The following is a 16,411-nucleotide window of genomic DNA, read 5'->3' on the forward strand; positions in this document are numbered from 1 at the left end:
AGGTCATTTTCTCCAGACAAAAGACTCCAGACTAACTTGACTTGAGGTGCGCTGATTTTCAGATGCAATTTTTTGGAGGTTGACGACATGCCTTAGGCGTTTTAGTTTGATATAAAACTGGGCAAGACGGCATTAAAGGCTATAGCGGGATAAGATGGTCAAAAATGCCCCCGCATCGATCAGCCCCGCTACTTATGTTTTCGATAACGGATATAAAATTATGCCCTCATGCAAATTTTTAGCTTCCCAGAGGTCCTAGAACGTCTTAAATCGAGAAAAGAAGAATTTTTAGGTTTATTTTTTTGTGAGCGCAATTTTACTTTAAAAAATCTGAAAAAATCCAAGAGATTGTATCTTTTGAATACAAAACAAGCTGATTTTTTCAGATTTTTGTAATAAAAAATGAGCACAGGAAAAATTTTTGAAATTTTCAAAAAATTTTTAGGTTATGATAATATGATTTGGCCAACTTTTAAATAGTATTTTTTTGTGTACTTTTTGCTGTTCTTTTGAATGGCAGAGGCAGAATTTTTAATATCTTAGCGGAAAGAAAAAATCGAAAAAACCGTTTTTGGCTGTCTCGAGATGCATCTCGGGACAGCCAATTTTAGGATTTAGGATCCTGACTAAACTGAATAAAAAACTACTAGTGTGAATTTTGTCATAAAATTTGGTATGTGGGGTTATAATAATATTTGAAACAACTTTTTCAAATAACTTTTTTCGATATCTCTAACGCGAAGCAAATCGAATCGCATATCGAAGATTCACCCTGTTAGTGGATTTGCAGTAAGCCGCGATTCAAATTTAAAGTTCAGTTGACTATTTTAAAAATTGTGAAATATCACCCTGTATGACTGCAAAATTTCAAATCTGTATATATTTTGAGTAGGATGTATTGGAGAAAGGAAATGGTACGGTACGCATTTAGACAGAATATCGAACTCACAGACAAAAATTCTTCAAAAAACTTTTGTTACTTTTTATAAAAATGTAAAAAAACTCTTTTATAGAAATAAAATTAGTTGACTTACTGTTAGAATAATGCTTCATAAAAAACACTAATATTTACACAATACATACTTAAAAGACATTGCCCCGTGTGAAGTGTGAATCGGTTATGAGCGAAAAGTGGCCGATAAGAAACAAAGAAACCTTCAAAAAGTCACTTTTATTTTGCACATCCGGTCGACAACTGTGTGAGATATTACTTTCGAATCATATATGCATGCAAAAAGTTTCACTTTCTTATGAATTTTGAGAGTGCATCTTAATGCAACTTTCGTTAACTAAACTCGCACTTAAATTTCACTTTACAGTAACAAGATTCCGATGAGAACTGAAAAGGCCTCGTGATTCAATTTTCGTTAACTCAATTGGTCCACATTGGCCAGATAGCCACCAACTTAATTAAATTTGGCCAGATAGCCGCCGACTTAATTAAATTCACCGTTAATCTCCGAGCAAAATTTTAAATTGTTGACCCACTTTCTTGCAACGAAGAAGAGCCAAAATGCAGTTATTTGAGCAACATGTTTTCGCTGCCCTTAATTGAGCGATCTGATTACCTCGCTGTGACATACACTAGCGTGCTTATAGGAAGGGGCTCGGATTTATTTCAAATAAATTCGAAATTTTGAAAACAATTTTTATCAGTTATTTACTAAATTTTAAGAGTGAACGACTACAAAATGGCATAAAACTTCAGTACTGAGATTTTTGGATTTGAGGAAGATCTCGATTTGACTGTAAGTCTAACTATTTTATACAAAATTTTCTATCTGATTAATTTTTTGTGGGCGTAATCACTTTAAATGCATTATTGTTTATGTCTGCTATATATGTCATTGCAATATGTGGCTTAGATATTCAAGTTTTTGTTTATTTCCCCGTTAACTAGTCTAATCTAGAAACCAATATTCAGTTCTCCGTATATACTTTTTGAATTGTAACTTTCATTACATATTTTTTCCCATTCTTTGTAAGTGTTGATGCAACCGTTGTTTCTTGGGATTTGTGGCTTTTTCCTTGCCTCCTAGCGTATCTTATAATGCTAAATTTAGGAAAATTTCATAATCTCTGTGCATTTATTTTAGTGTAGTTTATAAACTGTTTTTCATAAAAACTTTTCTTTTTGTTAGTCTCATAATTTATGACTCGTGTGCCAACATTGTGGTAGTAAGCTCTCTGTTTCTTTTATTTTTGTTTATTGTAACTCCTAAGTATTGAAAATTATAAATCCTAATGCCAACTTTAAGTTAATTTTGATTGTATTTAAGTCTTGTATTTCTGTATTTATATCTCTTAGAACCTTTGTGTGACGTGTTCTGTCCATATTTTTAGAATTCTTCTAGATACTTACAACTCAAATGATTCCAATTTTTTCATTGATGGTGCATTCAAGGTCCAGCTTCCATTCCGTAAAACATAGTCGAGATAACGTAGCTCCTAGCCAACCTTACTTCTAGCTCTAACAAATAAATAGATAACGTCCTTTAATTTTACTTTATTAAATGCCTTCTTACGCGCCGCGTTTTCCCTATATACTTTTTGAATTGTAACTTTCATTACATATTTTTTCCCATTCTTTGTAAGTGTTGATGCAACCGTTGTCTCGTGGGATTTGTAGTTTTTTCCTTGCCTTCTAGCGTATCTTATAATGCTAAATTTAGGAAAATTTCATAATCTCTGTGCATTTATTTTAGTGTAGTTTATAAACTGTTTTTCATAAAAATCTTTTCTTTTTGTTAGTCTAATAATTTATGGCTCTTATTCCAACATTGTGGTAGTAAGCCCTCTGTTTCTTTTATTTTTGTTTATTGTAACTCCTAAGTATTGAAGATTATAAATCCTAATGCCAGCTTTATGTTAATTTTGATTGTATTTAAGTCTTGTATTTCTGTTTTCATATCTCTTAGAACCTTTGTGTGAGGTGTTCTGTCCATATTTTTAGAATTATTCTATATGTATACTCACAACTCAAATGATTCCAAGTTTTTTATTGATGGTGCATTCAAGGTCCAGCTACCATTCCGTAAAACATAGTCGAGAAAACGTAGCTCCTAGCCAACCTTACTTCTAGCTCTAGCTTTAAATCTCTTGTGCATTGCCAGTTTTTGTATTTGGTTAAAATTCACTCAAGCCTGCTCTAACAAATAAATAGATAACGTCTTTTAATTTAACTTTATTAAATGCCTTCTTACGCGCCGCGTTTTCCCTATATATTTTTTTTTAATTGTAACTTAGTAGTAGTTTTTCCCATTCTTTGTAAGTGTTGATGCAACCGTTGTCTCGTGGGATTTGTAGCTTTTTCCTTGCCTCCTAGCGTATCTTATAATGCTAAATTTAGGAAAATTTCCTAATCTCTGTGCATTTGTTTTAGTGTAGTTTATAAACTGTTTTTCATAAAAACTTTTCTTTTTGTTAGTCTCATAATTTATGACTCGTATGCCAACATTGTGGTAGTAAGCTCTCTGTTTCTGTTATTTTTGTTTATTGTAACTCCTAAGTATTGAAAATTATAAATCCTAATGCCAACTTTAAGCTAATTTTGATTGTATTTAAGTCTTGTATTTCTGTGTTCATATCTCTAAGAACCTTTGTGTGACATGTTCTGTCCATATTTTTAGAATTCTACTATATACTCACAACTCAAATGATTCCAATTGTTTTATTGATGGTGCATTCAAGGTCCAGCTTTCATTCCGTAAAACATAGTCGAGAAAACGAAGCTCCTAGCCAACCTTTCTTCTATCTCTAATTAGCCAGTTTTTTATTTGGTTAAAATTCGCTCAAGCCTGCTCTAACAAATAAATAGATAACGTCCTTTAATTTAACTTTATTAAATGCCTTCTTACGCCCCGCGAAATAATAATATTTTTTCAATGTTTCTCCAGGAAGTTGTCGCTCCATCGTTTTCGGGTATATTCAAATGGGAAATAAGCCACAATTTTACCTAAAAATGATTTTATTAACGTTTCGACGCCCAAGTCGGGTGTCGTTGTCAAAATACTTTTTTTTGACAAACAAACTTTTTTTTTTTTTGGTATTTTGACAACGACACCCGACTTGGGCGTCGAAACGTTAATAAAATCATTTTTAGGTAAAATTGTGGCTTATTTCCCATTTGAATATACTTGATTATAAAAATGCCACAAGAAAATAGCTTTAGAACAACATCGTTTTCGGGTCTTTCAGTCCAGTCTACTCTTCTGTTTCTTATCCAATGCTGTCCACGTTGCATCTTCGTCGTTTATCTGTACTTCTAGCTCTGTCCAGTCTTACCTCTTCGCTGTTTCTAGCAATTTTTTCGTCCCCTCTGTGTCGAGTACTGTTTCTACCGCCTATGTCAATATTGGTCTGATGACTTTTGTGTGCCTTTTATTTCTTTTCCGATATTTCTTCGTATTGTGTTATTCAGGCAACCTGCGCCTTTGTTTGCTTTATTCATTCACTTTAAATATTGCATCGTCTACATAGCAGATTATTTTAAGTTGTTTTTCTCCCTTTTTGCATCATTTTGAGTTCTTACTTTTTTACAAGTACAAGGAACCCCCTGTCTTACTCCAGCGCCAGCTTCAATTGGGTCAGTTAGTTCATTTTCTACTTTTATTGTGTTGTTTTGGTAGATGTTCTCGATCGCGTTAATTATTAATGTCTTAGGTATAACAAATGAATAACGTCTTTTAATTTGATCCTGTCATATGATTTATTACGGTCCACGAAAGTTAAATATGCTGGTTTGTTTTATTCTAACGATTTCTTTTGATTTTGCCTCATAAATATAGCTACAGTTCATCTTCCCGACCTAAAACCTTGTTGTTCTTTTGCTAATGTTATTTTAATGCTGTGTCTATAATGTCTTCTCTTGAACTTATCTCATTATAATTTTTATTCAGTTTATTACTTTTATTATTAATCTTAATGTTGTTTTGTTCTTTGTGCTTTGGGAATTTATTCTATAGTCCGTCCTCTTCTGGTGATTTTTTAATGCTTCCTTCATGTCTCTTTCTTTAATGTTTATTTCGTTTAACATTATTTCAGGTGTTTGTGCTTCATTATCATCGCATTTAGCGAATAGATACCGAAAATAGTCTGCCCATGTTTTTTCTGAATGTGTTTTATTTAACTAAATTATTTAGAAAATATCAGTAAAATACTTTTTGTTTAACTTCTAGATAACAACTTCGAAGGGAAAGATTATAATGGCAAGTAAAATTTCTGGGAGATATAAAATGACATTGCAATTCCTAACAAATGACCTTAAAAATTCTTCTTCCATCATCAAAGTTTCCGATTCTGCCTCTACCAAATCTTTATCATCCGATTCTTTTCTCCCCAAATCTGTTGTTTCCGATTCTGTGGTGTCCGATTCTTTCCCCCCCAAATCTGCAGTTCGCGCTGAGATTTGGTACTTTCTTCCCGAGATCTTCTCTGTCCGATTTGGTACATGAGGACGAAAATTGGAATAATGAACCCCATCATCAATCATATTTAGAGCATATACCGTATATCGCGTTATCAAAACCTATCATTAGAACTCCGCCGCCAAAATTATCAAAAAGCCAAAAAAAGATTTTTAGGCAGGTGGAGAGGATTCGCCACCAACACCTGCCAGATTTAAATAAGTTGCAGTAGTACGACTGTGCTACTACTGCAACTTTCCTCCTTCCATTACCCAATCTTCTATGTCAATTTCTCCCCCCCCCCACTCCTCCAAGTCGTTTATGTGTCCTGCATATCTCCAGTGCCTTATATTTGCCAAACAGTTGCCAGATTTAAATAAGTTGCAGTAGTGGAACTACACCACTACTGTAACTTTCCTCCTTTCCTCCTTCCATTACCCAATCTTCTATGTCAATTTCTCCCCCCCACTCCTCCAAGTCGTTTATGTGTCCTGCATATCTCCAGTGCCTTATATTTGCCAAACAGTTGCCAGATTTAAATAAGTTGCAGTAGTGGAACTACACCACTACTGTAACTTTCCTCCTTTAAGCTGTTATTTTTAATTATCAACAATGAGCGCTAAAAGCGTATTGAGGCGGCCGTCAATGTGAGTGCAAGTAAGGTCCTCCATTTCGACCGCCCAATGGTGCATCTCAGTCGCACTCACATTGACAGCCGCCTCAATACGCTCCTAGCGCTCATTGTTAATAATTAAAAATAACAGCTTAGTAATACAATAATGACAAATATTTCTTCAGTACCTTGTAGGGGGTCGTTAAATTTTGATTTGGTGACTCTCTGACTTTGATAATAATAATTTTTAACTGAGTTATTAAGCCTTGAAAATGGTCATTTTCGCATTTTTCAAATTTTAAATTGCGTATAACTCGAGAACAATAAATTTTAGAGAAAAATCACAAAAGACCTCTTTTGCTCCGAATGACCCAAATTAATGATGTAAAAAAAATGTCCGAAGTGAATTTTTTTGTGAATTTGTTTAAAAAAATTGTTTAAACAATTTTTCGATTACGGTACCACCTGACACCCTGTGGATTCGTTATAAGGACCTCTTTTTGAGTAAGTTTGTGCAAAAAATCGAACTGGAATAATTTACCTAACGGGGGCGACGATACAGCCTGAACTATAAATATCACGATTTGAACATAATATACAGTAACATTTAATTTCTAGAATCGGCTGTTTGTGTGAATCAACTTTTACTAAATGGCATTGGGAAGAGTATACTTTAACTAGTTGGAGTCTACTTTTACTAGTAAATGTTGAATAAAAATCTTCATTTTATATTTATAATCAACTTTTACTAAAACTAGCCGTTTGAGTCGACTCGAACTAGGAAAAGTCAACTCCAACTGGATAATCAGCTTGAACTGTAACATATACAATGATATACAAGATATTATTCAGTATTTTGATACATTCAATTATGGTGAAAATAACCAACACAAAATTCAAAAGACAAAATCTTCTATTGGAAAAATGAAAGATGAATTTGCTGGAACGCCTATACGAAGTTTTTATGGAACAGGGGCAAAAGCTTTTTGTGTAAAGTTATCAGCATTATTTAAAAACATAGATCTAGTAAAAAAAGCAAATGACATTTCTACAAGCGTGATTAAAAACAACCTATCTTTATCGGATTATGTACAAGTTGTTGAAAATGGTGATTTTATTTATCGAAAGATGTATATATTTAAATCAATATCACATACCGTCTATACAGAATTAAAACATAAAGTAGCTCTCTCTGGTACAGACGATAAGCGATATGTGATTCCACATGGAAGCGGTGAAACATTGGCTTGGGGACATTTTCTTCTAAATCCAGTAAAATGTAAAGGCTCGTTAGATGATTTGTTTGATATTGCGAATGAATTAGGAAATATAAATGTAGATATTAATAGTTTATTAAACACTAATGTAGAAGATGTATTAATTAATTTCTAATTGTAAAAAAAATAAAAAAGTCAAACATTTTTTGTATTTTATTTATTTAATAAGACTTATAATTTTATTTTAAATTACAAATTTGACATCTTGATATAGGCGGTGGAGGTCCATCAATTTGATCACCTGATGAAGTATTGTTAACATAGTGCTTGTTGCAAGGTAATTGTCTCTGCAGGCGTGGATTTTGTGTGTAAATTTTTGGCAGTAGGTGCCAAACAGAGCTTAATTCGCACACATCTGCATAGTGGATAAGATATTCCAAAGGAAAACACTTAAGTTCTTCTGGTGTAAATAGCTTTAAAGAGATCCTAGTATTACGATGGTCATCGATTAGGTTCCATATGTGTTCTTCAGACATCTCTTTTTTAATAGTCGAAATACAATATAATTACTTAAAATTGTGGTACGCTGCTGTATACCAAGATACCCAGTCAACTGCGTTCAGTTTTTCATCTACCAATATTCTTATATATTCAGTTATTTGTGGTGAGGGTAGTATAGTTATAACTGAGGGATGATTCTGAAAATAACTTGTTTATATACTAAATAAAGAAATAAACATAATATATTTTTTACTTTTATTATTCGCTCATTAAAAAAATTTTCATATAAAAAGAATACATTTGATAAAGCGCAACATGATACATTGTTGGTGTGATAAAAACATTTTGGCTCAGACTTCTTTAAAGGTGGGTGCTCATCTAGTTCACATACTAGAACTGAAGTGTATTGTATTAAAAAATTACACTTCCCGCGCCCTTTAGCATAAATCATGTCGGCTTTACTGGATAGTTATTAAAAAATGTCGATAAACTTGTGTACAGGGGTCCACCCGCTAGACCAATCAATGTGATGGTGGTTATTTATTAACCAAGTTGCTTGTTTATGAAATTCTGGAGGCATCAAATTTAATGAAAATGGTGGTTTAAAAACGTAGTGGCTAACAGGTAACCCATCGTACCAAGCAAACTCCTACACTGCAAATTTATTGCGTCTAATTGTAAATCCCTGTATATCTACTACAAGTCGCATATTGAGAGATTTTGAAGTTTTTTAGTATAATTTTTTTTGCTCATACAAGACTATGTTAGCTTTCAGAACTGATAATGCTTGTAAAAACTGCTGAAGTATACCCGCATACTCGCTAGCTATGACAATAATTAACGATATCAGAGTGTATTCCTGTATTTATACTAAAGTTATTAGGCCTGTCTCACAATTTTTGTTAGAGGATTATACCAAAATTCTTTTTCATGCAAAATAAGATAAGCTGAGGTGTTATTGCCAGTAGTTTTACTAGTCTCAAATTCTATTCTAAGAACAACTGAACCCGATTGAAGCACTTCTTTTTGTCTGGAGCAATCAATATAGACCAGAGGAGAATTTTCTTTAAATTCAAGCGGTTTATAAATAGGTTGGCTTGAGTGTAAATGGTAATAGCTTTCTTGAAAGTTAGCAAACATCTCATACAAAGTAGTAAATCGGTTTGTATCAAAGTCTAAGTGTAAATCGCTGTAGGGATAGCGCTCAGAATTTAAACACACTGGAATGTTTGTAAGATTGTTATGATCGAACTTGCTCATGTCTTTTAGTAATGATCCTTTTCTCCCATTGGCCATCTGGGATGATAGAAGGACATGGAAGTTAGGCATCGTACAACGTCGAAAGACGTTCTAAAACCGATACATATATATCCTTTTCTCCCATTTTGGAACGCTACAATTATGTGTTTAGGACTTTCCAATTTTGTTGAGGTTTTCACACTCCATGTGTGTCTAGTACTATCATTTAGGGTGGGGTACTCGATTAATTCCCAGGCCCTAAATTTAAGAAGAAGTTCTGTATTGTTGCGAACTAGCTTATTTAGTCTTACTTGCTGTTCAAAGTTAATTGACACGTGTGGCACATTCCAAAATATTTTGGAAAGAGTAATTGTGGGCTTCTCTGTTTCATCTGTGGCGATAATCGCATCTAAATCATCTTTTTAACTCTTATTAAAACCAACTCTTGACGCATATTAACAATAATTTTACGGAAATCTTAAATCTAGACCATAATTTAAGTGGTATACATACATTAAAATTCCCTTTATTATCTATCAGAAGTTTATCGTTAGTTTTTGGACACCATCCAGAGTTTTGCATATCTAAGCTTACTTCCGTTTTCACTTAAAGAGAGATAGTATTTTATTGTAGATGTCAGTCCGACATTTCGTACAGAATTAATTATTATACCGTTTAACTCAAATCTCATTTCTCGAAATAAATATGCTATGGTATTATTAATGAAATCAAATTTTATTGGGAAAGCATTTTAAAGCATTGGGAAAGCATTGGGAAAAAGGCTGCAAAACCCATTATTATTACCCATATTTTTTTAATTAGACTATGATTTTTAAAATTTTGTTTGTTTGAATTTTAAAGATTTTTAGACATTGGAGTTTTGATAAGGGACCCTTGTTAAATGACAGTTTTTCAAAAATCTTACTGTTTTGTTTTACCAATCAAAAGGTGGTTTTCATCGTATCTTTCATAAAATGCTAAAAAGCTTAAGTTTGACAGAAATGAGGAAATTCACTCACATGATACTAGAGGTAAATCAAATTTTCGACAACCTTTCTCTAGATTAGGTGTATCCCAACATGCACCTGAATATATTGGAATAAAATGTTATAATAAAATAGTCAATATATTAAATCTCAGTAATTCTTCACATAAAGGTTTTCGCCAAACTGTGTACTCATTTTTAATGGACAACACATTCTATAGTATTGATGGATTTTTAAATTTTTAACATTTTTGCAACAACAGTTCTAAATTTTTATTTGTAACTTTTATTTCTTATTTATTTTATTGTAATCACTGTTTTATTTTAATCATATGTATTTTTACTATATATTGTACTAAAACTTTGACTAGTCCGATAAGATTTATACATTTTTTTGTAAGAATTGTGTAAACTTTGTGGATGAATAAATTCTATTCTATTCTAAATGTGGTCCAAGATTGACAATGTCTGCAAATTGAATGAAATACAAGGTGGGTGTATTTTGCCGTATACAGGGTGGGGCATTAGTGTGACAAAGTCCAGTTACTCGTTTGTCGTAAGAGATACGAAAAAAAGTTGTTTAGGTTGGGCTACAGATAGGACCATAATTTAAAAATGTTTTCAAAAATACAGGGCCGTATTGACAGGGTGACACAAACTTATGTTTTTTTAAATGGAACATCCAGTATATTTTTACACTTTTGGGGTTTTGTGATATTATACGAGGTAGTGATAATTACGTTTATTTGTTAATTTCGTAGCAACATTCACACCCTGTAGAATTGTAGAGATTTGATATCAAAATTTCTATTCAAGTTCAAAACCATTTTTAAGATAGTCTGTTATTTTTAAACATTATTAATATAGCGAAATGTTTAATTTTAGTATACAGGGTTGATCGAAACTAGGAATGAGTATTTTCGGAGTTTTCTTAAATGGAACACCCTGTATTTTAGTTTTGTAATGAGACGATATTATATGGTACTTTATTATTTCTTAAGCATTTCCTATACCTAACTGCTTTAATGTGTGAGTTATTCATGATTATTTAAGCCAAACATTAATTGCAACAAAAATTACGTGAAATTTTATTAGGTTGTCGTGAAAATATTCGATCACAAATAATTTTTCGAACAAAAAAAATTCAGGTCATTAATTTATTAATATTGAATGATATGTCAAAATACCTACGTAATTAAGCTTGTTGGTGGATAAAATATTAATAAAAACATACAATAGTCTACCTAGTTGACTATGACACCTAATTTGCTTAAACATTTGATTTTATACTATTTTTATAGTTCCAGTAGCTTTATTACCATTACTATAGTCCGTCCCACCTTGACTTTACAGTATAAGGAACATAGGCAATGCAGTCATTATGAGAGTTCTTAGCGCGGTGATGCCGATTATATCAAAAATAATTTGTAATCGAACATTAAAGAGATTAAATTAAAACTGTTTTAGAAATTCAATCTACAATTTTAGGATTCATATGAGTAATAAATATAATATATCAAATAAGCTAAACGCATATGAATCCTAAAATTGTAGATTGCCTTTCCAAAATAGGTTTAATTTAATATCTCTAATGTTTGATTACAAATTCTTTTTAATAAAATCGGCATTACCGCACTAAAAACTCAGAACTACATTGCCTATGTTCCTTATACTGTAAAGTCATAGAAGGATGGACTATAGTACAAATTTTTCCAATGAGGAACTGATTAATATGATTTTGGTACTAGAAGAGTATACCAAAAATGTGCTACTGCTACGAGCAATAAGAATTTATCATCAGCAATTCCCCGATAGACGACAACCAAGAAGAGAAACTTTTTAAAGTATACTAAAACTGTTTCAATAGACTAGACACTTAAATTATGAGAACCTCAGTGACACTAAGGATTAGATTTAATTATTTAATTCATTTTATTCATTTACAATAGTTTTTGTTCGATAAGTTTTTTCTCGTAATCTAAAGTGTCCAGTCCGTTGAAACCGTTCTACTAAACTTTCAAAAGTTTCTCTTCTTGGTTATCGTCTATCAGGGAATTGCTTAAGATAAATTCTTATTGCTAGTAGTACATTTTTTTATACAGTTCTAGCACAAAATCTATATTAATTAGTTCATATTAGGAAAAGTTATATTAGTAAGGAACAGCGGCTAAACTAGTAAGAAAAAGCAACTGGAACTATAAAAATAGTAGATATAATAACAAATGTTTAAGTAAATTTAGCGTCATACCCAACTATTTGATATATTGTTAAATTATGGTCCTATCTGTACCCCAACTTTTACCTAAATAACTTTTTTCGCATCTCTTGCGACAAACGAGTAATTGAACTTTGTCACACTAATACTGCACGCTGCCCTAATAACACAAAACATTCCATGAATGTTCCTAGAATGTACACACAGGACATTGAAAACATTCCTGGAATGTCCCCAAATGCACACGAATGTCCCTGGAAAGTACCAGGAAAGTGCTGTGTCAGCATTTTAAATATTCTTAGAATGTTCTGTTGGAACATTCCATGAATGTCTACGAATGTTCTTTGGACATTCACAGTCTATTTTTTAGACTGAATGTCTTGTTGGAACATTCCATGAATGTTCTTTGGACATTCACAGTATATTTTTAGACTGAATGTCTTGTTAGAACATTCCATGAATGTCTACGAACGTTCTTTGAACATTCACAGTATATTTTTTAGACATTCACTGAAATATATAGTCAGTAATGTGACTAATACCTCCTATATGTTTTTTCATGAGGTTTGCAGGAGACGAAAAACATTTTTTAAGGTCACTTTCTGGTTTCGTACGTATTCTGACTTTTTTTGTAGTAAATAGATAGTTGAATTTACTGCAAAACAAGTCAAAAAATATATGAAAACAGGAGGTGGCCGAAACAAGTTTTTAGTCTATCTTACAAATCTCTTGAAAAAAACAGATAGGAGGTACTGTCACATCACTGACGATATATGGCCATACCAAATAATACATCCTTGATAAATATAAACATTTTTATTGCAAAAAATCTTTACATACATTTTTTAATGTAATTTGCTGACATTCCTAAATATTATAAAAAAATGTGTCACATTTGCTTTGTAAACCTTTCTTTTGCTTTTCGTAGCCACATATTCCGTTTCCTTTCTGGTTTTTTGTAGACCACTTCTCTCAGCTGATTCTAAAAGAAAATAAAATAAAAGGTAATTTTTCTATATTTACAATTAACAATCAGAAGAAATATTATTTACAGGTAATAATATGCATAAATAATAATAAAAAAATAAATATTAAATAATATTTAAATAAATAATAAATAATATTTAATAAATAAAATAATAATAATGAACATTTTGTATTTTGACAACGACATCCGATGTGGAAGTAGAAACCTTAATAAAATTATTTTTTCAAGTAAATTGTGGCTTATTTCCCCATTAGAATAATTAATTACAAAAAAGCCACAAAGAAATAGATTTTTCACAAACAAATAAGTATTTAGTATTCATTATATTTATTGTTTTTATTATTTACTTTAATGTCCTACTGGTACATTATTTGACAAATAATGACATTTCGAAGTCTGTTAAGTACGATATAACGCCCTTGGGCATTAAATTTAAATAACGACTTAGATACTGTCAAGTTGACAAATATCAACCTAAGTAAAACTATGGTTACCACAATTACGTTACTACTGTTACTGGTAAATGTACTTATTTAAAAACTAATCAATTCAAAATTCATTCAAATTTTTCGCATATAAAGAATAATTTAGTCGGGCATTAAACGTTGAAGGCACCACAGGTATTATAATAATAACGCTTTCGGTCAACGTATATCCCTATAATACCCTTGGTACCTTAATAACTGTAACATAAGATTATACCTTAATTCTTGTTTTCGATTTCTGATGTTTTTATTTATTTACATTGAATATTAATCTGTTTTGTTGTATAATCTACTTCGCAATAATTATGTGATATATTTGACTTAAAATGAATTCAAAAATTTTTTGTAGTTGGGCAACAATGTCAACTTAGATCTCCGATGTAGATAATGAATTACAACAGTATCTATATTGTACGGACTGTATTATTAATTAGGTTATGCATATACCTGTGTGACATAAGCTATTGGAACAGCACAGTCTCTCAAACGAACAGATGAAAGTGAAGTTATGTCAATATCTTTTTCTAAAAAGTGTTTTGAACATACTCCTCTATTAACAAATCTGATCTATACTTCATGTCTTCTTCGCAGGATCTTCTGGAAAGCTAAAAATACAAAATATATGCATTACTAAGCATTATTAACAAATTTTAGTTTTAAATAAAAAATATGATTAATGAACTCACAAAATTATTATAAAACAGCTTAGAAATTGTTTATTAGTATAGTCGGTTCCCCAAACTCAGACACAACTGGCTAGTGATTTTAGTAGGTAATTTTTTTTGTTTTTGGCCAATTTTGCCAAAATTACAGTAATTAGTACTGAGACTGAGTTTAGCAAATCGACTATAATATTCTGTGTATTCATTAGTTGGTACTGCATATTATAGTGTGTGGTCTACCATCCTATTTATAAAGGCATACACTAGCAAAAACGCAAAAAGAATTATTTTAGTTTTACAAATCCTTTTGTTATTACCTATCTCTATTTACTATTTTAGTTAGGAATAAGCGAAGTTTGTGGCTTATTCACAATTATTATTAAAATAAATGGATATGACCAATTATTAACTTATAAAATAAAATAATAATTCTTCTGATTTATGCCTTTTATTCACTTTGTTATATCTACGTTACTTAAAAGATTTTTTATGAATAGTATTATTAGGGTATTAATAGTATTAATTTATTTTCTGAAATACAGGGCATGCTTTCGTTTACATATTTGCATACTAACCTTTTAATAGGGCTTTTCATTCACAGTCATTTGTTTTGAGCTTCTGTCATAATTGAAACGTTATTCCTGCAGATTTTTTTATCTACATTTGTTTCTGCTACTCCAACTGCGTTAAAAACAGGACACCATTTTATGCACTATGTTAATAATACTATTAAAGCTATTATAAAAGTATCCGAATTAAAAAAATATTCTTAAAAAGCACAAATAATACAAGCAACTAAAAACAATCCACGGCAAGGCAAGGTCGCCAAGATGAAGATGCCAAGATGGCCGAAGCGAAGTCGTTGGTTGGTCGTTTTTAGTCACGTGATGCCCTCTCAAGCGCCATGCACAAAAATATATGCACGGCGAATTTGAAAATGAACGCAAAAGAAATAAATATAAATGCCTCTCTTGGGTTTTGCATAAGTTATAAGTATTTTTTTATTAATAAAATCGCATTCCAAATTGAATATTCGCGAACAATAATTTTTATTACATTTGTATATTTATAATCTTGGGAAACTCTTTAAATTTGACATATTATTGCACTGTAGGCCTAAAATGTCACTTAGTTTGTCTGGTATGTTATAAGTAATGTTGTATCTCTTACACGTATGTATTATTTCGCAACTTAAAATATAGGAACATTGGTAGTATGTTCACAGAATGTCTTATGGTAACATTCCAGGAATAATTTAAACAGATGTTCACCGAATGTTCCCTAAATGTCCAGGACATTCAAATATTGATAGAACTTTGGTAGTACATTCCTGGAATGTTGTGTGTTGTTAGGGTGTATGTATACTCACCGGAATTGAATAATATTGGGTCGTAAAATATCTTTTTTTGTTTTGGATATTGCAATTTAACTAAATTTTTTTGTTACAGGTTGAGCCTAGCTTAGGCTGTAGGGGAGCTGACGCCGATATTTCTTTGAAAGCTCTAATCGGTTGCATGGTTATTGCAATTGTAGTTTTTCCTTTAATGTACGTGTTTTTTATCTTCGTACACCCCGAGTTAATCAAGCCTCAACACGGTGCTTGAAATAAAGTTTAGTGTAGGTTAAAATAAATTCTTTGTCTTACTCCTCAGCTTTTTTCTTTTGAGAAGTCGCTGTTTCTTACTCTTTTTCGCCACTCATTTGTATCCATCATGTCCTCTTCAACTAAACCTTTCTCTCTCATGTCCCCTGCCACACAGCCCTTCCATATTCACCTCGGTTTTCCTCTACCTCTCCTTCCATGAACTTCTAGCAGTTCTTCATCCCACATAGTTTTCATTCCTACGTCTATAGCCCAATAAATGACCGTTTTGGAGTGTAATTTCCAGGGGTAACTCCGAATTGCATGAAAATTTGGATTTAGGTTCTACTTACCCTCCACTTCAAAGTTGAATTTGTGCCGTTGGTTGCTTTTACTTGGGGGGCAATATTTACCCCTCCTCGGAAATGGATAAATTGACTTATTTTAAGCACCTTTTGTTCTATAAAGTTTTTTACGTAAGTTAATACTTTTCGAGTTATGGGCGATTTAAAATGTTGA

The 16,411-nt window shown here is 31.7% G+C and overlaps 1 protein-coding gene and 1 long non-coding RNA gene across 2 annotated transcripts in view; one reads left to right on the plus strand and one right to left on the minus strand.

The window, feature by feature from the left end:
- LOC126883910 (uncharacterized) overlaps nt 1-15,954 on the plus strand; it is a 132,748-nt gene extending 116,794 nt beyond the window's left edge. The window contains exon 3 of the mRNA XM_050649624.1: nt 15,759-15,954. Coding sequence (XP_050505581.1) covers nt 15,759-15,914 — 156 coding nt within the window. The 3' untranslated portion in view covers nt 15,915-15,954. The remainder of the gene's footprint in view (nt 1-15,758) is intronic.
- LOC126883912 (uncharacterized) lies at nt 13,022-15,373 on the minus strand. The gene is made up of 3 exons (XR_007697752.1): nt 14,886-15,373; nt 14,096-14,253; nt 13,022-13,157 (listed from the first exon to the last, which is right to left on the minus strand). It is a non-coding gene; the product is annotated as an uncharacterized LOC126883912 (long non-coding RNA).
- Nucleotides 15,955-16,411: the final 457 nt, after the last annotated feature.

This window comes from Diabrotica virgifera, chromosome 4, assembly GCF_917563875.1.
Source record: "Diabrotica virgifera virgifera chromosome 4, PGI_DIABVI_V3a".
Classification (NCBI taxonomy): Eukaryota; Metazoa; Arthropoda; class Insecta; order Coleoptera; family Chrysomelidae; genus Diabrotica; species Diabrotica virgifera.